At 41.8% G+C, this 26,101-nt stretch overlaps 3 protein-coding genes across 6 annotated transcripts in view; 1 reads left to right on the top strand and 2 right to left on the bottom strand.

Moving 5' to 3' along the window:
* Nucleotides 1-6,452: 6,452 nt before the first annotated feature.
* On the bottom strand, nucleotides 6,453-11,284 carry supt7l (SPT7 like, STAGA complex subunit gamma). Of its 3 annotated transcripts, none has more exons than XM_085257167.1 (5): nucleotides 11,156-11,284; nucleotides 8,601-9,071; nucleotides 8,046-8,370; nucleotides 7,592-7,829; nucleotides 6,453-6,930 (listed from the first exon to the last, which is right to left on the bottom strand). In XM_085257167.1, exons 2-5 carry the CDS (start codon nucleotides 9,035-9,037, stop codon nucleotides 6,635-6,637), a joined length of 1,296 nt encoding a protein of 431 aa, XP_085113293.1. In that variant the 5' UTR covers nucleotides 9,038-9,071; nucleotides 11,156-11,284; the 3' UTR covers nucleotides 6,453-6,634. The 3 variants fall into 3 exon arrangements, with proteins under 3 accessions (XP_085113293.1, XP_085113292.1, XP_085113291.1); XM_085257166.1 differs by lacking the exon at nucleotides 11,156-11,284 and adding an exon at nucleotides 10,347-10,581; XM_085257165.1 differs by lacking the exon at nucleotides 11,156-11,284 and adding an exon at nucleotides 10,336-10,581.
* On the top strand, nucleotides 10,425-19,451 carry slc4a1ap (solute carrier family 4 member 1 adaptor protein). 2 transcript variants are annotated; one of them, XM_085257163.1, is made up of 15 exons: nucleotides 10,425-10,439; nucleotides 10,606-11,400; nucleotides 13,137-13,335; nucleotides 13,466-13,594; nucleotides 13,955-14,015; nucleotides 14,120-14,259; nucleotides 14,341-14,501; nucleotides 14,883-14,952; nucleotides 15,026-15,215; nucleotides 15,305-15,395; nucleotides 16,527-16,782; nucleotides 17,128-17,226; nucleotides 17,689-17,768; nucleotides 17,862-17,931; nucleotides 18,455-19,451. In XM_085257163.1, the coding sequence occupies exons 2-15, from the start codon at nucleotides 10,648-10,650 to the stop codon at nucleotides 18,502-18,504; spliced, it is 2,349 nt and encodes a 782-aa protein (XP_085113289.1). In that variant the 5' UTR covers nucleotides 10,425-10,439; nucleotides 10,606-10,647; the 3' UTR covers nucleotides 18,505-19,451. The 2 variants fall into 2 exon arrangements, with proteins under 2 accessions (XP_085113289.1, XP_085113290.1); XM_085257164.1 differs by lacking the exon at nucleotides 10,425-10,439 and having other exon boundaries at nucleotides 15,308-15,395.
* Nucleotides 19,452-21,463: 2,012 nt separating this feature from the next.
* The window catches only part of LOC146551970 (uncharacterized), a 31,731-nt gene continuing 27,093 nt past the window's right edge, over nucleotides 21,464-26,101 (bottom strand). The window contains exon 5 of the mRNA XM_085256547.1: nucleotides 21,464-22,619. Coding sequence (XP_085112673.1) covers nucleotides 22,494-22,619 — 126 coding nt within the window. The 3' untranslated portion in view covers nucleotides 21,464-22,493. The remainder of the gene's footprint in view (nucleotides 22,620-26,101) is intronic.

The following is a 26,101-nucleotide window of genomic DNA, read 5'->3' on the forward strand; positions in this document are numbered from 1 at the left end:
AGGGTATTATCTCAACAGTGACGGGCCTGAAGAATTATTTTATATCTTGATGAGGAGCAAATCCGACTGTGCATTGCGCTCATGTTTTGGTTTGTGCTTCTTAGATGCATCCAACCAAAACACCCCGAGACACACATGCATTAGCAGCAGCAATCTAATTATTGCCATGTGTGGAGGAAAAGGATTCACTTGGTAACGTCTCAGGAGTGACGCGATGCCATAAAACCCTGGCTCACTCAGAAGGAGTGGGAGTGCCAAGGTCTCTGTGGTTAGCTGTAACAATGCAAAGTCCTGTACTTGCAGGACTCCACCGTTTGGCTGCAGGATGTCTGTGGCACAAGACTGCCCTCCAGTGGAAGAGAGCGAAAAGAACCAGCTTTTCCACAGAAATGTGTCATTTCAAAAGGCCAGCACTGTTTCCAGTAAAATGGATTTGCTACAGAGTGGCTCGTTTTCAGAGTCGACTTTATTCCATAAAGATGAAAGCCACAGAATAAAAGCACATTACCCAGAGCGACATGGAAATGGACCACACAGGATATTGCCTCTGAGCTAGTACCAATCAAAGCCTTTGACATCTGGTTGTGCATATGTGTTAGAATCTGCCAGTCAGTCAGTGTGACAGTGGTCGGTTGAAGGCCTGCCTGCAAGACATGACTGAGGGCAGATAGAGTAGTCAAAAGGCCTTGATTTTTTTGGTTAGGATGTGCTGTTTAAATAAAATGATATGGTGGGGCTTTTGGTGAGATGTACCTCAGAGAGCAACTAAGCAAATAAGAGCAGATGTTCTTACATTTTTGGATTTGTAAATCCGTGAAACAAATGTCTGGGAGTAAGGGATATATCCTTGACTTGCTTATAATGAATTTAACTGAGTGGCACAGAAATATGTGCTCTTTGCATTGCAAATCCTCAAACTATCTTGTTAACCTAAGACCGCAGGCTGTGTGAAGCATTTTGGATGTGATACCGATGCAATATGTAAAAACACTCCAGTACAAGCAAAACTGATGCATTCTTATTATAAATGTTGCAAATGTGTTGCATTTATTTACAAAAATATAATTGATGGAAATCATGTCGATCATGCCACATTTGGGGTTTTTTATATTGAACCGGTATGCCAATTTCACTCACTAGCTAGTGGAGGTAGAGATAATTAAACTTGCTCAATTTTTGCCAACCTCCAAAGTGTAACCAATTTCAAATGTTCACTCCACTTCAAAAAGATCTTGGTCTGTAAAAAAAAAAAAAAAACAATTATCCCACACCTCGCTTGATGTGACCTCACTAAACACTTTCCTATTACATTTATAGTTTCAACCACTACTTTCAAGTCTTACTGATAATGGTATGATAATGATTTTATAAATTATAGTCCCATTAGAGTCAAAAAGTAGGATGGAGTACACTGTTCTTTGGGTAACTGCCCTTTTTCGAGTTGCTAAGGCATTACTGTATTTTATCATGTTTCTTAGTTTTCAGTTAAATCATAAACCACTACCCCATTTCCAAAAAACGTTAGAACACATAATGGAAAAAAAAAGAAAAAATTCATGTACCCAATTTTTATTCATAACAAAACACAGAAAACACACAACTTAGATATTTGAGTATTTCATTTTGAATGTGATGGCAGCCTCGTAAGAATTGTAACAGGCCCATGTTTACCGCTGTGTATCACAGTCCATAATGGTGCCTTTCCACATATGCAAGCTGCCAATTCCATAGATAATAATGCACCCCAATACCACCACAGGTGCAGTCTTTTGAACTGAGCGCTAATAATGAGCCAAATAGTGATGTCCATGTTTTTTGCCAATCAGCATATCCTCAGTAGAATTTATAGGATGCATCTGCAGGTAATGCCAACTTGTGACCAGTGTTGAGTGTACTGAAATCACATTACATTTTCAGGAATGTAGTAATGTAACACGTTACTGTACTAAATTCAGTAATTACATTACAGCTACAATCATGTTGTTACTTTTATTGCAAAAGTTCTTCAGCTATCTGCACGCTGGGTTGATAAAGAGGAAAACAAAACATCAAACAAACATGCTTTTTTCTAGTTAGCATGCTGAAGCGGTCTAGAACTTTTCAGGATACTATTTTTATTTTTATTGCACAAAAGGACAAGAGCTCATGGTAAAGTATGCATTCGGGACAGAATTAACCAAATAATCTCTACTAAGTGTAGTCACCGAATGGGACCTCTCTACCATGATTGGTACAAAAATATGGTTTGCTTATGTTGCTTAGCACTAATTAGCAGGTACTTAATGAGTGACGTCATGTTGGCTGCATCCATCATACACTTCATTCACATGGCTGTAACATTGGTTGAACTCAACTCTGAACTTTTTGATGCACAGTTTTCATTATTGTGTTTCTGGCCATTCGATCAATTCTTGCTTCATTTTACGTTCTTAGTCACATCACCCAAGAGAAAATTTTCATTGATCGAGTCAGGCTGCGACTCTTGACGCTATGCAATCAATTTTCTCATCTCTGGGGCTACAACAGTGGCACGAGCCACATGGGACACTTTGTACCTGTCACATCCCATATGTCTGCCAATTCATCTTTCTGTTGATACGATCATCTTGACTCATAAAATATTATTCGTTCCCACTGCACATGTAAAGTATCTCTTATGTGATTACAATAAATAGAAGTCTGAGAAATCGGATGATGGCACTACTTTATAAGGAGCGTCTTATTTCCACTTTTCTTGTGAGTCTTTGATAGACAAACATGTACCCTGGAGGATTCTCTGAGCTCACTGTGTAAAAATTAAACATATTCTTCATTCTGCTCACAAACTCCCAACTCAGCTGGAGAGATTAAATTTCATGCTAAAAGAATAAGGGTGCACACAGGAAGGTAATTAATCACTTGTTTGGGGGCTTTCTTTGGCTCTCAGTGCGTTCTGGCCCCACTCAGAGACCCCTTCTCCAAAACCATCATGACATTTTTGTAATTATACCTTTTTTCCCCAGTGTAAAGCAGCTCGGCAGCTGTTGACAAACTGGAAAGGGGGGGGGTCAAACAGAAAGAGCACACTTATAAAAAGACTGAGCTTTAATGCATTTAATCCCACCAGTCACAGCAATGGCCATTACACCACAATTTTATTAAGTTTGTAAAAAAAAAATTTTTTTATCAACTTGTCAACAACACATGACAGAAGTTATTTTGGCAATACACTTTAAAGTGAATCATAAAAGCAAAAGATTAGAACATAATGTTTCTGTATTGTTCAAATAGATATTTAGTATAGTCTAAGGGGGCACGCATCGCCTCAATCCTCAGCACACATTTTCTTTCCTAATTTTCTACAATGTTTGAATAGTGGGTGCTCATTTTAAAATGACCCAAGGTTCAAATAACAAAGGCAGTGAGGCCTGAAAGCTCACAATGAGAGCAGATGATGATCTTAAGCAAACAACCCTGGCTATAATCAGAGGCCCCGCCCACCTGCTGTTCATATCTCAGGTTTGCGAGTGGCAGCCAATAAGAAAAAAGTCAGCTTAAAACAAGAGTTGCCTTAAAGGGGTGGGTTGAAAAGATACAAATGTGGCAGGTGGGGTTCCTAAAACTACTCAATGAATTGTGTGTGTCCAGATATCTGGGAAAATTGCAGATTTATGTTGGTTATTTGCATTTTAGTTACCTAAGAGACGGTGCTGGCACCTCTTGCTGCAACAACTGGCACAGAATTCCCTTCATGTTCCATCTGTGAAGCTTACCAGCTGCATGTCAAAGCAGAAAATAATCCAGACGTGGCTTAGAACTATTATTGTTTTCCCACAAAAGTCTAGAATGCTAATTTCTTTTTCCACCCGAGGGACGTCTAAGGGGAAAAAAAAGTTCTGGAGCTAGAAATTAGCATAATGGGTCTGCCTTAAGTTGCTCATCTGTCACTGAAATAGTTTTGTCTTGGTATAATCTAAATATTACCTTCATGTCAATGCCACCGATGAATGTAAAGCCATGGCAAAAAAAAGAAAAAGTACACTATGACACTGTATCATTATTTATTTAACAAAAATTAAGCCAAAATGCAGGACTGTGTGAAAACCCTAGTATACCCCCTCACTGCTTCCATTGGAGTTAGAGTATATGTAGCAGCCAGGTGTTAATAATAAAATGCAGTTGACTAAATCGTCATCAGCAAGTATGAGCACCTCTCTAAAAGCAGAACTATTAATGGTTTGCTGGTCTGCAGCATTCAGATGTGTGTTAGCACAATGCCAAGGAGAAAAGACATCATGATTCTGGAGAATAAAATATTGCTATTCATCAATTTGGTAAGGATTATAAGTCCATCATTCTCCAGTGAGAAAATTATTCACAAATAGAAACATTCAAAACAGCCACCAATCTTTCCAGGAGTGGACGTACAGAGGGTCAGAATAAAAGCTCAGAGAAATTGCCCCCAAAAAACCCAAGATCTCCATCTCAAGCCTCATTTAGCATGTAAAATGTTGATGACATATAGTTAGACAAAGACTGAACAAATGTGGATTCTTGGGAAACATTTCCGGGAGAAAAGATTCTTCTGTCTAAAATGAATATGGTACCACAGCTTAGCTTAGTAAAGATGCAAACCACAATAAAACAAAGCACAAAGCATCTGGAACAATGTCCTCCTGACAGAGAAGATCAACATGGAGATGTTTGCTTTTGATTTTTGGCTTCAGCCAAATGTGGTACTGTGCATTACGGCCAAAGTATAGAATCAAATGGGAGGCCATCTGTCTAAAAACTAAAGCTTGGCCAAAATTGACATGCAGCATGACAATGACCTAAACACAGCAGCAAATCTACAACAGAATGGCTGGAGGAGAAAGAAATTAAAGTGCTACAATGGCCCAGTCAAAGTCCAGACCTCAGGCTGACTAAAATACTGTCAGGATCCCAGAACGCTAATTAAGTTAATTTAAATGTAGCTTAATTTCCTTATCTGAATCATCGAGCATTTATCATGACTTTGGCAGGAATTTTAAAACCTGGTAACAACTAGATAATGTATGTCCTAATATGTAAAACCTTAGAATTTATAGAGGGTGTACTTGGTTTTGACCGTGACTGTAGCTTGCGGCTGTGACATGGAGAAATAGCATTGGAGTGTTATGTAACAGTTTGGACATATCACACTGATCAAACAAACTTGGATCCTGAAGAGGAGTTTTATCCTTGAAGGTCCCGGATAACAGAAAGAGCTAAAACAGCTATTCTCGGAATAAAGTGAGGGGCTGTTTCAAGGCACGGTGCTCGAGCAGTTTGATGTATGTGTCTAAGTACGAGGCCAATCCCAAAAGTAAGGCCTTCTATTTTTTTTATAAATACAAAAAACCGTTTATTTTCCATAATATTTAAATCATTTTAAAGTTTGAAGACTTATTTGTCTACATGCCATTTCGGTCGATGCATTGTTGTAGAAATTTTTGTAGGCAGTTTTACAATGCCCATGTCATACCTGCTCGCCGACGCCGCAGAATCGCCTTCCGAACAAATGTTCTTTCACCTTTGGGAACAGGTGGGAATCACTTGGTGCGAAGTCCGAACTGTAGGGTGGGTGGGTGATGAAGTTCCAAAGTTTTGCAGGAGAGCGACAGTTTGACGGACGACGTGTGGACGCGCGGGGTTGTGGAGAATGCTTGCACGCACAGTGCGCAACTGTGTTTGAGGAACGAAATTCGAATAGCTCCCTCATAAGTTGGAAGACTGTTTTGTGCAGTCAGACACATTCAACTGCAGAAAACAAATCAATCATCAATCAATAGATGCAGCTAATTGAATATCAATAGTTATGACCCCCATCAGGACCTACCTGAGGCACAGACAATTACCTGGCTAATTGTAAAAACCAAAGAGGACCACACAAAAGCAAAGCACATGTATTCAAACAGGCCTGCTCATTGAACATGCAAAATTATGCCTGGCCTAATTAATTTGCTATTAAGACTGGATTGATGTCGCCCTTCGCGATGCACACAACCAACCCATAATTGCCTCTGGTGTTGCATTCACAGGTTGGCCTCATTACCGAAACAGATGCTAATTCTGCGGAGCGGCTTCAGGTTGACAGGTGTGTGAGGTGTGTGCAGATCGTTCCACTCTGTCGGGCCAGGCGTAAAGTGAACCGAAGCAGGCAAAGTTGAGAACACATCATAATCGCATGCAGAGACATGCTCACGAGAACAAGGATTTTCTCTTTTTAGAGCATCTTTTAATGATAATGAATTTTAAATGGTAACAATTGGTGTGTAGGGAGCAAGAGTCTTAATGGCTCGGGAAAACAAACCCTGCAGCTGAATTATTTAGTTGTTCAACTAAACAATTTGTATTAGAGCTTCATAGTTTTTCCTTTTCCTCTGTTCATTAAGCTAACTGTTGACTAACTCCTTATAGATTTGTTTATGAAAAACACTCCATGACCAGAATTAGTGCAGCTGGTTCCCCAGAAGATGTTTATTCTTTTGGTGATTAACTCCATTAATATGTTTAGTAAAAACAAAGAACTACAAAAGCCCCGCCTTCCACCATGAGTTCAGCGCTCTTGTCAGATTAACACTGGTGTGTTTCAGCACTTTGGCTCAGAGTCAATTTCTCTGCCAAAACAGCCTCACATCTTCTTTGTCCGTTTCTTGGGTCTCTGGTCAAAATCGTCAACCATCATGGAGTCGGGCGAATGGGAAGCATAGCTTCCATCAGATCCCACCCCTCCGGGTGAGGGCCCCATTACTCCTCCTGACTCACTCATGGTGGACATGGGCCCACCGTCCTCAAACACATCTCCGCCCAGGACCCCGTGGTGGTGGTGGTGATGATGATGGTGAGCCGAAGCTTGGCCTTCCTCGCCGTCCTGTGGCTCCACTTTTACCTGAGGCCACAGAGGGGAGTTGTTTGCCACACCTCCACCTTGGAAATGCATGAAACAAAAACGAATTAAGGAGCGAATTGGAATTTTTTTTTTAACCACTAAATGGGCAAATGGATTTAGTCACATTTATTTAAATAAACCTGCTGTAGCGAGAAACCTTGTCTTCAAGAGAAAGCTGAAGAAGCATGAGAGAAACCAGTTATGTATAACTTTTAAAATTACAGTCGATGCTTTGAAAACCTTAGTAAATGAAAATTACGACTAAACACAACAATCATTCGTTAAAGTATATGAATGTGGTTAATTCCATGCTGTCGCAGTTCTATAATATATATTAACTTCTCTTTGTGCTTGAAGTGACAATTAAGATTAATTAAGAATCCCCATTACCAAACAAATAACATTGCTACAAACTACTATAAAGTTGCTAATGTTAAAAGGGAGTTCTTCCTCCCCACTATCTCAGAGTGCTTCTTATAGGGACTCATTAGGGTTCTCCCTCAAATATTGTCAAATCTTAGAACTGAGTTAAAGCTTACAGACAACACTGCAGTTGTAATTGAAAGAGGGTAATGCAACCACTGGGATCAGTAATGACCTGTTGTGGACACAAAGCATTTCAAACACCAAACTACTGAACTTGGAAATAACTACTAATCAGTCCGAGTGGTAGAAAACATTTGATTAGGATGATCTTACCTGAGGTATGAGGAGAATGATCTCCATCCAGCCCTGAAGCCAGCCTCTCAGCATTGGCACCAAGGACCCCCATTGGCAAAGCCTGGTCCCCGGAGGCCAAGTCAGCCTCAGGCTCCTCACTAACAGGGAAGGGAATGTCATTCATGGCCTCCACCTTGATCTTCGGGGACTTTGAGTCCTCAAGAGCTTTCTCTGGATTTACCAGTCGCTCGTATTCCTCTGATAGATCCTTACTGAGCTGTAGGAATAAGATATTTCTGTGGTAAAGTAGGAGTCTGGATGATGTAACTGTTAAGGGTTTTCTATGAAGTCATTCAGCTCTAATTCAATGTAGAAAAAACATACAGTTAAACAGCCAGAGATATGAAACAGATTAGTATAAGACTTTGGAGGATGACAAATTGATGTTGTCTCATGTATTTATTTTTAATTTCTAGTTTCTTTCCAGCCTTACCTGCAGCATGTAGCTGTGATAGTCCTTGATCCTCACTTGCCAGAATCGCTGCAAGGTCAGGACGCTGCCAATTCCCACCTCATGGAACACCTGCTCCACCACATCTGGGAAGGGACTGGCTCCAAGTCGAGCCTCCCTGTCCACTGCCACCCGCAGCAGGCGGGTTAGACGCAGGTAATGCTCGTGGACCAGATCCGTGAGCGTCTCCAGGACGCTTTCCTGAGCAGATTCGAAGCCAGCATGGGCCAGGACAGTCGCTACAGACTGATACAGTAGCTGCCTACAGGAGGGCCAACTCAGTTCTGTGACCTGTTCGCCTTTACCTCTAAAAACAGAAGAAGGAAGGAGATAAAGAATCATTGTTGACTAAGATTTATATGAGAAATGTGGAATACACAGAAATTTGGGATTTAGAGTCCTTCAGTGTCTAAATCTATTACTTCCTTCTCCCATCAGCTGATCATGATGGGAGGTGGTCATTGATTTCCCATGAAATAAATTTTTATAGATATAGAGGTAATGATTTAGAAAAGAGGACTGCAATCTGAAACTTACTTGTAAAAGTCACTTTCAGGGTCGCTGTGGCGGAGCTGAAAGGGCTGTCGGGGGGCTTTGCTATCCACAGGTAGCAGGTCATCTGGCATAACAGGTGGGGTGGGAGGGCATAACGGCAGGTTGGTATCAGCCTCGTCCAGCTTGCTGCCACCCTCGGAGGATGTTGAGCTCTGACCCTGAGATTGGGCTTGGGCTGCTGCCAGAAGACCTCGGAGACGGCGAACATGCTGGCACAGCTGCACTGTGTGGATGGTGAGGCTGCACGGCTCAGAGGGGATATCAAGCATTGTGGTGGGCCGTGGCCGCTGTGCAGAGGGCTGGTGCAAGGGAGGGTCCTGCATCTCCACGGATCGAAACTCACGCTGGAGCAAGTCAAAGGAACTGCGACTGGGAGGAGCCCCCGCAGGCCCCGGGATCTCACCCCAGTAACGCATCATGACCACACAAGGAGAATATAGACTGCAGTTGAGACTAAAACAGAAAGGGGTATAGAAAATGTGAATAAGTTTTGAAAACATCAAGGCAACTATTGTTCATATTAATTTGTTCAGTATGAAACTGATTTTGTTTTAAATTCAAGCAATTTTATTCTTTGTTTTCCTGCATTACTGTCTGGTTTGGCTTTAAACCATGCATTAAAATGTGATTATTTCACTGAACAAAGTGTGCAGCTGCCAAAGGAACACACAGAGCTTTGCTGAATCAAAGCTACCCTTTTGTCAGGTATTTAGTTAAGGCAATGAGCCTCTCTTAACATAATTAACAGTAAACCTATAAGTATTTTAGGCTCGCATAAATTAAAACCTACTGTACAAAACAAATGATTGTCATCTTTTTCTGTTAAAACTCTTGTGATTTAGTTTGCTGGGACTTCAAAGCCTCTTTAGAGAGGGACCAAAACTGTTTTATTTCTCACCCTAACAGAAGTCTGTGAAGCTTCCTGCTATTTCTTGCAATGTTACAAGCATATGTGTAATTTAAACCCCACTGTAAAATGTAAATAAATAAAAATAAAGTTAGTTATTTACAAGAAAACCACTTGAACAATTCAATTTACGTTATCCTGATCCACTCTGCACCACCAGTATTGCAATTAATTTAAATATTCTGCGAGGCCAATCACCCTCAATAATGTCCAGCTTTCGGGTTGTACTTAAATGCCTCTTGACAAAAAGGTCTCTAAATAAAACCGAGTCGTTAAATGTATACGACTCCGGTTAATTTTAGAGCAAATTACGCCAAATGTTGATCACAGGCGAACAAGTTGTGAAATACTGGTTTTGTGAAAAGCTGAAAACGCTAACACAACATTTAAAAGATCTGTTACAACTACATTGTTATCTCATGATCACTTTTCGTACATTTGACATACTTTAAGGGCAACATTTATGATAAACCAAGACAGCGTGGCTAGCAGCCTCTCCAAACTGAATAACTGATGAAAGAGCGGCAGGATACATGTCTATTCGCTATGCTTTTATATCCCGAAAAGAAGATCAAACTGCATTGGTTCCTTTAAAGTCTGAAGTCTATGATTAACAAAACCTGATGTTTTTCGAATGACAGAAAAACGCAAAATGTCTGTTGTCTGGCTGGAGTATAAAGCTGGGTTCCAGGACCTTTGCGGTTTGAGTTACTGATGCACTCGTTTATTTTAACTCAACGCCGAGCTACATATTTTAATGCATCACGGGCATGTTTATTAATGTAAATGAGGTTTAAAAAAAAAACACACATTGCTGTTACCCTGGGATGGAGGAAACGTCTGCTGTTGATTGAATGTTGAAGAAAGCTTAACGGGAAACTAAGGGTTTTCGTCCTTGGAGGAAAAGAACTCGGGTAAATAGCTATGTTGAATGTTTAGTTCCACAACAAAAAGTTCGTTTTGAATTGTACAAATTAAAAAATATATTCATGTAATGTGGGACTGTTTAAGAATTTATAATATCCGACGGCTTTCCTTCGATTTACATAATTTATCAGATGTAGTTGTAAATTTTTAAAGGTTAAAGTACCCGGCCAAGTTTGAGAGCTGCACCAAATAAACATGGCTGCCTCCCCGCCAGCAGCAGACGTGATGGACACAGGCGACGAAATGAACTCTGTAATGGACTCTAATGAGCGTTTGGCACCAGAAAATGGAGAGGAAGCCGGAGAGAAAGACTCGGGTAAAACTAAACAACCAGAAGCGGAGGAGCCTTTCAAGAAACCGGCTCTTTTTGCGGCGCCTAGCTTCACCGCAAAACGCACCAACGTCACTGCTCCGTCCAAACCCATCACAGAAAATAAAGCTGATGGCGAAAGCAAAACCTCTGAAAAAGGCCAAGAAAAGGACAAAAAGTCCGAAAAGGACAAAACCAAACCAGAAGCTAAACCTCGAGCGCTCACTATTAAAGCCCCCCAAGTTGGCAAATTACCCCCTCTCCCTTACACAGAGCCTCCCTGGGGTGGCACTGCTTCGGATACCCCGTACGCTCTTGAAATCCTAAAAAATGGCACCATAGTGGATCAGGTGCCATTAGTGGACAAGAGCTACTTTGTGGTTGGACGTTTACCTGTGTGCGATCTCTCCCTGGAGCACCCCTCGATCTCCAGGTACCACGCAGTGATTCAATACCGTGGAGAGGCCGGGGAGGACGCGGGCTGCATGGGAGAAGAGAAGGGCTTCTACATCTACGACTTGAGCAGCACGCACGGCACTGTGGTGAACAAGAACAAGATCCCACCGAAAACTTACATCAGAGTCCGCGTGGGGCACGTGTTGAAGTTTGGAGGAAGCACGAGGCTTTTTATCCTGCAGGTAATGTCTGTTGTGGTGATAAACGATGACAGGGAGGGTCTCTAAAATGTCTTGATTTTAGCTGTTTGACACAGTGCTAATCTTGCCTGGTTGGGCTGATCAAGTTCTCTTATGGATTCCTTGCAGCTACACAAAAATGTTTCTCTGTAGAATAAACACGAATTCAGTTAATCATGCCTGTGCATTATTAAACAGCTTTGAATGATACTTTTTATGCTTTACTCTTGGACTCTTCTAGTGTAACTTTGCGTGGTTCACACTTCAAAATAATCCAAATTTTTCCCATACTGGGCCTTTGTGCTGCTCCCTGGTTCATCCTCTGTTTGCAGTATGCAGTTTTAGCTTCTCACTCATTAAGGAAATTGTATTGTGATTGGCTATGGCATTTAAGCAGAACATTTGAGCAGCAGATGGGTGCGGCTTCTGTGTGCCTAAGTATAACTATGGCATCATACAGATTAAAGTGTTGGGGAAAACTGTAAGAAATGCCATGTTTAGAGCTTTCAGCTTACACAAATTATCTACACACTAGCATTTCAGTCTTTGGCCACATTTAACATGATAAGCCACAACTGAAACAGGATATATATGACGGAAAATACAAAAAAGACAAGAGGTCTACTTTAATATAGAGGCAATATTCTTCATATGTACCAGCAGTATGATAGTTACTTTAAAAAAGGCAGAATAACGTGGCTGCTATTTGCCACAATATATAATAATACTTAGTAAGTGGTGTGAAAACACTACTTGTCATACCACCATATGTTACTCTACAGGTACCACACACATCAGTTACCGCAAGCATCTTTTACCGCATCATTCTTTACTTTTAGAAGGTTACATCAGCGTGTATCTGACATGATACAAGAAAGATATTAAGCTGTTAACCAATTAATCATTAAAAATATATTATCCATCATATAAAGCACTCCCAGATTGTGAGTGCAGTTTTTAGCCAGCCTTTTACATCAGGGATGTTTTGGGTGCATAAATTTGGAAAAGGCATTCAACTTCATACCTCAGGGCAGTCCTTTGGTCAATGTTTTCGGAGCATGACCCTTTATTATGAGTTATTCAGTCCCTGTACTACTGCATGTACACCTGGTTAGCATTGACTGCACTAAGTTAGACTCATGAGAGTCCCAGGGCTGCACTTTATCAATGATTCTTTCCATAACTCTTATGGACTTAATTTTTAAATACAGCCAGAAGGTGGAGGGTGGCTGGTGGCCTTAGAATCACAACTTTCCTTTTGTGAATGATGTCTGCTGGCTTTACCGAGCAGTGAAATCCAGATTGTGCTGGGTATGATAAGTTCAGTTATCTTGGGGTCTTTCTACACTGGCAAGAGATGGGATGAGAGAATAGACTGGTGCTGCTCAACATCAAAAAGAGCCAAAAGACGTGTAAAGCTGCTCCTGTATGTGTGCTTGCTGAGGTGTTTCTGGGCATGTCCATTTGGGAGGCGATTCAGGACAGACTAGAGAGAACATTTCTTTTAACTGGCTTGAAATGCCATGCTGTGTTTCTAGAAGAGCTGGGAGAGAGAAGCTTGTGTGTTATGCAAAGAAAAAGAATCATCCATCAATCAAAATTACAAACATTCAGTACTGTAACTGATTTCTTCTTCATGTACCAGAAAAATGTTTTATGCATGTAAGATTTTCAGGTGTGAAGGGATATATTTTAAAAAGAGTAACATTTGAGTGTTGAGCTTCATTTTCTTTTTGCAGGGTCCAGAGTTTGATGAGGAAGACGAGTCTGAACTGACAGTGACAGAGTTGAGGGAAAAAGCTCGCAAACAGAAGGAAGAGCTGGAGAGGAGGATGATGGGAGATGGTTCTGATGAGGAAAAAGAAGAAAAGGAGGAGGATGAAAACAGGGACGATGGCAGAGTGTCAAATGAAGACTCTGGCTGTTCGTGGGGAATGGGTGAGTGTGTCACTGCTGTTGCTGGATGAAGCTGGAGTGTGTTACGTGTCATTTGGTTTGATACATGATTTCAGTGTTTTGGGTCTTTCTCTTACCTTTCACATTACCTCTGCACAAATCCTCCCTGCAGTCGAAGAAGCAGCTCCAGAGGAAGACGAGAACGAGGAAAACCCCTTTTCAACAGAATTCCACGAAGACCAGGAAGCAGCCTACCTGAAGGACCCCAAGAAGGCTTTGCAGGGCTTTTATGACAGAGAAGGTGAGAAGAAGTATTGCAGGGCATTAAAAGACTGAAATTAAAATCAAGGAAATTAAGGTCTGTACGTATTTGCTGGAAAAAAAATCAGTTACTCCAAAAGGTCGAGGGTTATTTTGGGCAAGTTGGCCTAAGATAGTTAAAAACCATACATCAAAATGAAGGGTCCAAATTCTTTGTTTTTTATGACCAACAGCTGAAAATCCAAAAGAAACTTTACTGTCTCATGAGATTAAAGAATGGTTAAATACTCTCAGTTGTAGAGGTTAAAGAATATACTAACTAGCAGTTAACTAGAACTCACAGACAGCATATTCTGCTTTTTTTTTTTTTTCACTGAACTTCTTTGCTTGTCTTCTGTAGGGGAGGAGCTGGAGTTTGAGTATGAGGACAAGAACCACGGCACCTGGCTTTGTAGAATAAAGTAAGGGGAATAAATTCTTTTGTTTTTTTTCCAGGCAGGCTGTGAAGTGTTTATCGAGCTGTATGTGCTGACTGTTAATTTTTTTTTTTTTTTTTAAAAAACAGGCTGCCGGTGGACGACGCTATGGGTCGTCAGCTGGTTGCAGAGGTGACCCACACAGGAAAGAAGAAAGAAGCTGCCATCCAGTGCTGTCTTGAGGCGTGTCGCATGCTGGAAGCCAGAGGGCTGCTGCGCCAGGAAGCAGGTTTGTGTGCTCAGTCCCGTGTTGAGAGGACTGGAAGTTGTGTTGGAAAATTCATTAAGAGTTTCTGCATCTGATTTTCAGTGTCCCGTAAGCGCAAGAAGAAGAACTGGGAAGACGATGACTACTATGACAGCGATGATGACACCTTCCTGGATAGAACCGGCACAGTGGAGAGGAAAAGGCAGGAACGAATGAAGAAAGCGGGAAAGCTCGAGGAGCGGCCCGAGACCTATGACTCACTGGTAAACATCTGCATAGTTTTATAAATGACAGGAGCGTAAAAACAACAGACAACAGTGAGAGCATCAACTGGGTACTGTCTTTCAGGCTGTTTTCTGAAAGTTTTAAGGGCTCCACTGTCTGTAAGGGGACCTATTCTGTAAATTTCCAGCTCCATATTTATATGCTGGGCCATGGTGCCGCCCCTCAGTTCATCCTGTCTAACTTCAAAGAAGTTTACTCATGTAGTATGTCCAGGACTTGTCTGTCTGCAAACTGAGAAGGAGATTTTATACCTGACAGACAAATCAAGAGCATTTAAAGCATCATCAGCCATTAAAACACATCTAAAGAAAGAAGCGATTTTCTGCACGTGTCCATAACTGTTGATTATTTTTCTGTAGGTGGCCAAACTGGAAGAGGTGGAGAAGGAGTTGGCAGAGACTCAGAAAAAGCTCAGTGCTGGAAAAGGAGGTGAGCTGTGATCACCTGTTCACACTTCTACAGACTTTAAAAGGTCCAGTCTGTAACTTTTCACTCCTATCAGAGTCTTTGACGTCATCGACTGAGGACTCGCTGGAGGCCTTCATGACCGCAGTGAAAAGCGAGGTAGCGATGGACGCGGTGGAGCGCAGGAAGCTTCACGTGCACATGGCCGACTTGCGGAAAGATGCTCAGAGGCTCCGCAAACTGGTTGAACTCACGAGGCCGGCGCAGATGCCCTCCTTGCTGCCCGGGTCAGACAAAGCAGCAGTTTTTAACCTAAAAGTTATCCTATGAATGTGTCAGATTGAAGTTGATATTTTGATCTGTCTTGATTTGATAGCAGCTCAGAGCAGAAGTCGAAAAAGACCCTGCCGATGTTTGGAGCCATGAAGGGAGGGAGCAAATTCAAACTGAAAACTGGTACTATTGGGGTATGTGCTTTTTGACATGCTTGCATTTCCACTGAAGTTGGTGCTTTTAAGTTGTAACTTTATGCATGATATGATTTCTTCAAATACTCCCCTACCAACTGTGACTTTTAAATGTATTATATGTAAGACCTGCATTAACTGTGCATCCTTCGTACTCAAGGTTCTGATCAGATAGAAATAAGTTAATATAAGTCAAGGGTTTCCTGCATAAATTGAGCCTTTTAGGGTGACTACATATGAAGTCTGGGTTAATAAAAGTGTCTAACATAATAACTGCACAATTACTAAAAAGCTTGATAGCTAGCCAGATGGCGTAGCAGACTTGGGAAAGGCCTTGCGCTGTAGTAAAAATAAATGAAGGATAAAGAAAAGAGAGCACTAAGCAAGGAGCTCATTGTTGTGCCTGTACTGGGCTTTTACTGTGGGCCAGGCTCGCGTTACTCTGCCCATGCAGCAACAGCAAACCATGGGAGGCAAAGGTAACTGCAATGGTGCAGGGTTCTTGTAAGGGATTTCACTTATTTGGTTCTTGTTATTGTTTTTTTTTGGTCACTGCCCTTCTCCTTATTTCCCAAATTGTACATTCTCCCCACGAGAATGAGAGCCAAGCACAGGTGGTGAGGAAGAGACTGTCAGACTTTGTCCTTTACTATCTTAAATAACTGATACAACATGAATAAAAAGGACCAGTGGCTTTAAGAGTCCTCCTCTCACCTTGGCTTTTACAGTACAGCTGTTAGTTACACCTCTTTTATATCTGAAGATAAAAACACTGTTACAAAATTGAAAATGACAAACTTTAGTGCATCATTAGGAACTGATACATCCTTCAGCATGGCATTGTGAGAGCGACATCCAGGCCACAGGCAGTAGGATGGAGGATGAAGGAGAGGAGGCGGCACCTCTGCCTGCTTTCCTTGTTTCCATTTCCTGCTTTATTATGATAATTGCTTTTCCTTGTATTGTATGTCACCCTCCCTTAAGTTGTGGCCTTTATCTTCCTACTAACAGAGCTCAGTTGTTTGTTTGTGTGGTTTGTTTTATTTAAATTTTTTGTACTTAATAAAATACTGTGACGCTAATTTTAGGTCATAGCACCCAGCACTAACTGCATTGTCTTTTCTCTTGCAGAAGTTGCCTCCTAAGCGGCCTAACCTGCCTGCTGAGCTCTTCAACATGAAAGAACTTCCACCTGATGGGGAAGAAGAGGAGGAGGAAGAAGAAGAAGAAAAAGCACAAGAAGAAGGGGAGGCAGTGGCAGACAAAAGTGAGGATAATGATGAACTACCTGGTAAACGTATTGCTGAGTCCGGTGTATCGACGTCTAAAGAATCATCTCCCTCTGAGAATAAAAGAGATCAACTCAAAGTCTCAGAACACCTGAAAGGTAAAAGCACAAAAACATGCAGAATGCCTTTTTTTTTTTATTTTTTTTTTTTTATTATGTTCATGCATTTAATTTAAATTTTTCTTTAAGCCACTGGATGGCAGTAAATCTGCAATGCATGCTGCTGTCATACTGTAACGCCTCCTCGTACATATAAACAGATTAAATATGTCGCAGTGAAATGCTTAGATCTCCTTCTTTCATGTTCTATTTTTTGCACTTTAGGTACAAAGTCAAGTAATATCTGTGCCTGTGGCTCGTATTTAAAGTCTTAACAGGATGTGCTGAATCGTGCGTGTCCTCATTATTACACACTTTATTTCTGTTTTCATGCCTTCACGTCAGATCAAAGCCACAAACAGCAGAGGAGGAGCGGGGAGTCTGAAGCAGCGGAGCAGGTTCCCGAGCATAGCAGCAACAAGCCGGTGGCCCTTTTGAGTCCAGGTGTCGTGTTTTATTGCTGTAAAATATTTCTCTGTACTCTCTCTTAGATGTAGTGTTAAATCTTCTTTCCCCACTGGCATTCAGTAAAAAACAAAAAAAGATTACCACAACCTTTATAACACATAAATGTCCTTTTTCTGAATTTGAACTTTATTGCTAAGACTTTGAGTGACCTTTGCAAGAGTCGAGGTGGAGGAATGCAGTGAACAGTACATTTGCAGAATGACTGAAACTAGCCCACTTTCAGTCATTGATCTAATGTACTGTTTATAAGATTGGGGAAACCTGCAGTCAGCTGAGACTGAAGAAGTCACTTGGATGAGTGACGAAACGATTCTCCAACTGAGAACGCTACGTCCAGATGAACAGAATCAACCTTTTGGGATTTACTTACCTGGATGATGAGCATGCATCAAGTACTTGGTGCTCCACCACTAATTTACATTACCTGCATATCCCCAGAGTCCAAATCCAAAGGTGCCAGCGAGCCAGCGACAGACCCCAGCCCCAAGAAGAAAAAGAGAGTGATGGGCCCCGGCAGGGTAGGCCCATACTCACAGCAGTAAATGTATACCTGTACAGTTTATTGCCACATGAATGCATAAAGCGAATTTCCTCGTCATGTGTCTCCACAGCCTCCTGTGCAGCTGTCAGCACAGTATCCACAAGACGACCCCGATTATTCTGTGTGGGTGCCTCCTGCAGGTAAACCTCCCGAGCTGTGTGACTGACGTTCAGCTGATCACTTCCCTGCATCACACTCAATCTTGTTAAGCAGCAGGAACAGTAGCGGTTAGGTTAACCCTGCTGTTGTTTTAAGAGATAGAATTACAGCAGTTCTTTTGACTCGCTGACACCGGCGGGGTTGCATATTTCCTCTGCTTGAATGAAGAAAGGCCCAAATATTTTCCTGACCAAAGGAATCAAACAGGCTTTCATGGTACATTTGCACAGCTGAAATAGCTGCAACATTTTCATTGTTTGCTGAGGAATGCAGATCAAAGTCACAATTAAGGGATAAGATAAGCTTGAATTGCATAAACTTCCAGATTGAGCTTTTATTTTAGGTCAGATTTAACTGCACTGCTCCGATTAGGTTAATGATGAGGTATGCAAACGCATGTGATACTCCTGTTGCCCAGTTTGACAAGAATTTGCTTTTTAGTTTCTATGCGTGAGGAGGAGGATGCACCTTTTGTGTTTACTCGTGTCTTTTCTTCACTTGTAGGTCAGACTGGAGATGGACGCACACACCTAAATGACAAGTATGGCTACTGAGGGGGAAACGTAACAGAGCTCTTCTGTTTCTACGCGAGATAATACCTGCAGTACAAAGCCTCCAGTCTCCTTAGCCATGACCATTAACCCCCTCCAGCCCAGCCCAACCACTGTTTAACAACACAGAAGCCTGTAACAGAGCAGGACGGGCTGAGACAGTAATGCTGCACGTTTTTACTTCTCTCTCTAGGAGATTATTCGAAACAGCACACCATTTGGGTTCACATTAAACAAGCAGAGTGCCAGCACACTGGGCAGCCAGTGTGCTGGCACTCTTCCCCACTCATAATAATGGAGTTGGGTAGCACTTGAATTTTTTACTTTTTAAAGAAAAAAAATTAAAAGGAAAGGTGGGAAATTTCAATTGAATTCTATAACATCTGAGCAGAAAATATGAGGAGACAGAGCAAGAGCAGCAACTGATCCAAATTCAGCTTTCTAGTCTTTGGCTGCTCCTCTTGCAGTTAAATCCACCTGACATCCAATCTGTATCCCTCCCCTGTTTGGCTTCAGTCGCTTGCTGGCATAACCTTTTTTTTCCTCCTCCAAAGGAGTGTGTGTAGCAGGGAGGGAGAAAGAGGGAGAGCATTGGAGCAGCTTTTCTGACCATCTGGACACTTGGATGGCTTACTGGATGAAACGCAAGCTGATAATGACTCAAGCTAAGTGGAGTGTGTGTGTGTCTGTATCCATTCAGACACACACACAGAGCCCAACCTTCTCAAAGTTCTTTTTTTTTTTTAAACAAGATTGCCTTTATGAGCGAGTTAGCGGTTGGTGTGTGTTTGCCCGGAGCAGGATTCCTCGCTTTGCAAAATCCCACTCATTGCTGTTCTCTTGGTTTCCTGCCAGATTTTCCACCCTCTTTCCTGTTGTCTTTGCTCCAAACACAAGTTAATAAACTGTATTTTGTTACATAAATGTATAATAAAATTGTCTGTACATAACCTCAGAGCTACTCTGTTTGTTTATTGCTTTAGGATTATCTGAAACTTTCCCTCTCTGGGGCTCCACTTCTCACCGAAGCCGGTTTTGACGTCAGACTTTCTTTTTCTCCCTTTCAAGCTCCCTCTCACACACACAAAGAGCGTTTCTCTGGCTGCGATTGAGTACAAAGAGGCTTCTGGTCTTGGCTGTAGGTCTTTGCAGTGACCTACTAATCAGCCGATGGATTCCTGAAACACAGGGAGACCCTTCTCAGGCACAGACAGCATGATGAAACATAAGCTTGAACACAGGCAAAAGAACAGGAAAAAGTAGCAGATTAATAAATTTTTGGATTTTCTTTTGTCCTGTCAAATTCTAGCAATCTAAAACCATCATTTGAGAAAAGCCCTAGAATCATCAACAAGGATTTCTGCTGAATACAGTGCCTAATGTTTTGTTCGGTGGTGGTTTTATATAAGCAACAACTTCCTGGATTTTGTTTTTGCTGCCAGAGAGCACCTGTCAGATCAGCCTTCAGAACCAGTTGGCACTTCCTTCCTTAGAGGTAAACTGAAGTTTGGGGTTGACAGCTGGCCAGGAGGCAGTGAACATAAAGTGGTAGAAGATAAATATTTAAATAAATTTTTAACTTTTGCAGAAATCAAACTGAAAAAAATTATAATAATAATAATAATAATAATGTGGCTGAGCAATTTGTCCTGGGTGTAATTTTAGGTAAGGTGGGGATTTGTCTCTACCTCTTTACATTTCACCTAAACCAAGAGTCTTCCATCAGCAGAAAATATTTTACTGGGGTTTTTTCCCTCCCATTTTCCAGGTGTTGCACAGAGGAGAGCTGGTATGCAATTCACTTGTGAGCTTTGTTGTTTTGTCATAGGTTCCATTTAGAACTTTTTATTGACAGAACTAGAAAGTGTAGCCAGTGAGCAGTGAGTGTCCGCCTGTTGGCTTCATTTAAGTATTAGGCACATTTTAATTTCATGCATTTGATCTGGAGCAGCTGAGAAATTGTAGCAGCAGCCTTGTAGTGATGACCTTCAAAACAAACTTCCGTTTGTGTATAAGAAGCAGCTACTGTGGTGGTTGAATTTACTACCACTAAAGGAAGGCTTTGTTTTGTTAAACTACAGCTGACAAATGGCATCAACATTAGCTAACTAATTGTTTATTGGCTTCACTGTAAGAAAAATTAAAGGCTGTATGTGGGTTTAGTTAAATTGACGTAAATGTAAATATTTCTTTAAGCCGTTTATAGCTGTGTGCATGCCTATCCATTAAAAAAAAAACTGCTTTGCAAGCGCCCCCTGTTGTGCCTCAGGCTAAACTGCAGCCAATTTCTGTACAACGTGATTAATGGGAGTCGCCGCCACTCTCTACAGATCTACCTTTGCAGAGTGCTGCAGGGATTTTTCTTTTTTGGGGGCTAAAACTTTGCGTCACAAATCAGAAATCCAGATCCATCTGCTGTGGCAGTGCCTCTGGAACAAGGAAACAGCCAAAAGAAGCTATTGGTTACAAAAAGTTTCATAATCAATTATTGCAGAAAATGACTTTAAGGGAAATAAAGAAAACAAGATATTTTAGTCATAAACCAAGGCCATTTTGAATCTAAAATTTAATCTCAATATATAAAACACAAATTTTAGGCTATAAAGCACCACAATCAGCATCAGTTGTCCACTTAAGGATTTACGACACCATAAACTCTCTCGATGGTCCCCAAATACAAATGATAACATGACATTGTTAAACTATGAAGGGGGCTGCTGCTTCAGAGTATTAACTGAGCACGCTCCTGGTCATACTTCTCACCTGATGTGCTGACTTCAGGCATGGAGACAGTGGACCTTCAAATGAAAAGTGCCCTGTAGCTGCCAGAGACCCAGACCTCATCACCAGCAAGGATCCTTCACACAAGGATAAACAGTCCAGAGAATCCCATGAAGGTGAGCTAGAATTTTCGATCCAACCTTAAATACTCATAATATCACATAAAAAAAAAATCACCTCCTAAACAAGAGGCCACAGGGCATTTATTGACTAATTTTTGTGCAACAAGGGACGAAAACATGTCACAATGTTACATTCACTTCAGCAAAATCCTAGTTACAGTGGTGACATTTCGCATTTAATAAGTTCATCAGCTCAGTTCTCGGGGCCGAGATCGACCCCAAGTTTCATTCAACACAACAGGAATGTCATTTCAAGGCATTAAGAGATCTGCAGAAACACTGGGACATCTTAATTACACCAGTGGTCCTCTTCTACCTAGACAGTAATGAGGTACAATATTGGAGAAAAGAAATGGCACACTACAAGTAGGCTATGCAGAACACAGCACCGTGTACACTTGCCGAATGTGCAGCAAACTATTCTCATCCACATACCTCTTTCTGCAAAGCAGTGAAATTCATGCAAGGAAAGAGGATACAAGTACTGAACTTTGACCTGGACTACAAGTGACAAATTCATTAAGAAATGTACATCATCAAAAGGTCAAAGGTCGACTATGTTCAACTACAGCCATACATGTTTGTTATAGCTCAGCCTTACATGACCTGCATATTCAATAATACATCCAGAGAAGCTTTTTTTTTATTAACTTAATTTCAAACAGACAAATGTGACCACTGATGTCAGAGGACTCACCTCGCTGTTTTTATGAAGCTATCACATCAAAGGAAGAAACCCTGGAAGCATTTGATTGTCTTACATGCATTATTTCCCTTGAATATTGTGCTGAAAACTTAAGTTCAGGTGGGCCGTGTCCGTTTCCGGAGCGTTCTTCCTCCAATCACAGGATTTCTAAAACCTGAAGCATCCTCAGATGGGTTGTGCTGGGCCCGCTGTTGATTTCAGGCAGAGAGCGACGCTCAAAGTGACAGGGTGGGATTACCTGAGTGTGCAAGAATTCGACCTTCAAACAAACGCTTTCATACCAGCTGCTCGTTGGTCTAAGAAGGGCAGACACCACAAAAAAAAGCAGCCGTCTGGGAATGAAGAGAGGAGTGGGGAGGATTATCTGGTGTGAGGATGTTTCCTTATGAGCAGGGAGGATCCTCGGACGGACTCAGAGGGCTGCAGGGGGGGACTGTGCTCAGGGAGCGGAAGGCGAAGATGGAGGGGTCGTAGGTGTACCTGGGCGGGGGACGACTGCCCGTCAGATTCTGAAAGACAGATAGAGAGAGCATGTGTTTGGGTGACTGCAGCCTTTGGTAACGATTACCTGCTGACCTTAAGAATTTTTAACATGTAGTTTTGTTAAACTTTAAATATACAAGGCCATCAGATAGAGTTAGACCCAAACTGAGCTGGTGTTTCTGACCAAAAAAGCCATCCAAGGGCAAACGCCAGCCCCTGCCACTTCACTGCCTCCACTGTGGGGTATGTGTTGTTCCAAATACAAGCAAGAAGAGGCCCAAGCAGCAGGGGATGTGAATACCTCAAGACAGCAGTCATTCTCATGTTACGCAAAAGGAGGTTGGGTAAGAGACCCTTGTTGATCCGTAGACAAAGGCAACCGTTAGTGAACCTTACACAGGTTCACCTACAGAAACATTTCACTACTTTTAATCTTGTTGGCTTTAAGCCCTCTTAGAGTCATATTGGTTTGAGATTAACTAAAGAGCAAATGCACCAGTGGCTCACGATCCATCACAGGTCATTGCACATAAAATGACAAATGTGATGCTGAGGTTGAGCACAGTTTGGGTGAAGACACAATAGGTTGCTAGTTTAGCTCATGGGTTTAGGAGGCGACCACACGCCGCAGTGACCCGAGTTTGATTTTGACCCAAGGCCCCCCACTGTGCATCTTCTCTTTTCATCTTCACTGTACTATCTGGCAAGGGCAAAAAAGCACCAAAAACTCACTGACCAATGCTGAAGGAGGAGTAGTGATCCCTGTGAATTATGGATGTATCACAATGGGATGAGATAATGAGAAGTTCACAACACAAACAAATTCAAATAATAAATAAAAATCAGAATTTTCTTGATTTCATGTTTGTTGAAAACAAAATCTGTGAGCAAAACTAGGACTTGCATCAGTTAATCACATGACTTGAGTGTCAACAGTGGCCTTTTTGGCAACGGTCACAATGCATCTCCTCACTTTCAGCGAGCAATGAACTTCTTGTGTCTGCTCCTAGATTTCAAACAATAACCCAAACAATAATCCATAACCCAATCCTATCTGGACTGAGTTAAGGCACTGAGGTAATGCTTTCCACCCTCAGTGATGCATTTTGTGTTGCCCAAGTGCAAAAAAGCACAACATAACCCTCCCTTGAAGGTTGAATTCCCTTTTCTAGAATGATGGAGGAGAAAAGGGTGACTCTACCAGTAGTTCAAATACAAAGAATGATTCAGCCTGACAGCTCAACAGTTATGTAGTGTAAATTAGTAGTAGTATATACGTAGTTGCAGATGAGGTCACTCAGAGAGACATCGGGTGATCCTATTATAGTCATTACAAGTCCATGTAAATTCTGCACAAAGGATTTGTTTTCACATGTGCAGTCACTAGCATTATAAAAAGCACAGGCGCTACGAACCTACTCAAAATGACAACAAGGAAGAAGAGGAGCTGCTGTGTCTCTTGTGTTGTTTTAATGAAGAATTGCAAAGATGTGGGTAGTGAAAAATGTCTTCACACAAAACAGCTCTTTGAATTCAGTGCACACTGGTCCCCTTATAATGACTACACGGACTCACAAAAAACTGGCAGGCACAAAGACATCCACACTCTCATCACTCATCACTCTCCCTGTTTGATGACAAAAATCACTGACCATAGTGGGCCCGAGGCTTCAATTGTAAGCAGTTATGTATTGTAATCTATTACTTATTTACTTTGGTGTAGTATGACTGGTCATGGGGGAAGTCTGTATCTGTGCCATCTTGTGGGCCAGATTGGAGTCTTGGGCTGGGCTGATTCTGGACCCCAAGCTTTATGTTTGACAGCCCTGGTTTAGAGGCTGGATGTTTCTGGTTTGCATAAAGTAGTCTTGACGACTTGATACCTGGGCGCTCGATACGTGCGACAGAGTGCAGCACACATCAAGTTAAATTGACAGTCTGTGGAGAAGTGTGGAAATGCTGGATCCTCAGGACACATCAGAGCAAAGTGAAAACTCAACTGGCACTGTTGGAAAGTTACTGCACCTAATTAGAACATTTTCACGCTAATTATTTATTTATTTATTTATGCACACTGCAGGTTCAGTGACATAAATGATTTTCCACTTGCAGAGACCCCTCTCTGAGCTTCTCATGGCTCTAGAAGGCCTCCGTCTAAATTTAGCCCTCGTCATTCTCCTCCCTACAGGAAACAACAGGAAATGACTTTGTTGGATTTGGCAGTGAGGCGGCACTTTCTCCCTCAGAGCCAAATCCAAGGAGGGAGCACATTTCTTCAGAGACAGACTTGTTGCAGCGAGCTGATACCATGGAAAGACTGGAGCGTGTGCTTATACAGAGAGCTGTAAATTGGGAGACCGATGCATTAGAGTAACTAAGTGGATCCCCTGAGATGCAGGGAGAGCACCCGCCGCTGCTAGAAAAATCACCCAATAACATCAGTGCATGTGAAGCTACAGGTGTTGCTATGACTTCAACCGACATCTTCAGGGGTTCAGCTCTACAACAGTAACTCAGCAACAATTCCCATCACCACTTAGAGCCGCTCTGTGTACTCATGTTTGAATAAAGAGCCGAAAAAAAAGAGAGAGAGAGACATGGAAAATCTCACTCTGAGACTGAGCCACAGTAAACTTGATGGATGTGAACTCTGCTGAGATGTTCTCCATATGGTAGCTGTGAGCTACTCCAACAGCAGAGAAAAGTCATACATCAGGACAACTCCCTGTCCACATTAACAATCCTCCTCACAGAGTTTACATCTGCGGCATTCAGGGTCAGACCGAGTACAGATCTCTGCAGTAGGAACGATGGCATGAAAGATCAGTTAAACCAGCGGTCCCCAACCCCCGGGCCTCGGACCGGTACGTGAGTCGTTTGGTACCGGGCCGCAAGAGTTGAGGCTCAGGTGTGAAATGTATGGTTTTCAGGGTTTTTATCAGTTTTCAGCGTTATTTTGTTATCGTTTTTATCGTTAACTCTGTTTTCCTTGGTCTTTTCACGTGCTTTATGAATAAATCTTCTTTTTTCGGTGCCGGTACTAGTTTTATTTTGTTGTATTTTTCCGCGACACCTTAAAGGCCGGTCCGTGAAAATATTGTCGGGCATAAACCGGTCCATGGCGCAAAAAAGGTTGGGGACCGCTGAGTTAAACATCTAAAAGAATCTTAAACTCTAAAGATTTAACAGCCGCTATTGGCATCGAAAAGCCACTGACGGGATTTACTTAAGAGCTTACTGTGCCAATCATGTGACTTCAAAGCACGGAAAAAGTTTGTTGCATATTTATTTTAGGAGTCTCTCTTTCAGAGTTACAACATTTGCTATATTTAAATAAATGATACAAACGATACTGAGGTCTGCAGTAAGCAACTGCGCCCTATTTAACACAATCGCGCCTAGCGGAATGTGATAGCTTCTCAGAGTGTTAATTTATTTGCAATGCCAGGGGGAGATGTTATCAGGACAAGAGCATAACTGGTGCTGGTCGATGGCTCAAAGCTGTGAG

Source organism: Mchenga conophoros, linkage group LG19, assembly GCF_057382185.1.
Source record: "Mchenga conophoros isolate Kocher_MC1m ecotype Shallow Benthic linkage group LG19, M_conophoros_male_GT1.1, whole genome shotgun sequence".
Taxonomy (NCBI): domain Eukaryota; kingdom Metazoa; phylum Chordata; class Actinopteri; order Cichliformes; family Cichlidae; genus Mchenga; species Mchenga conophoros.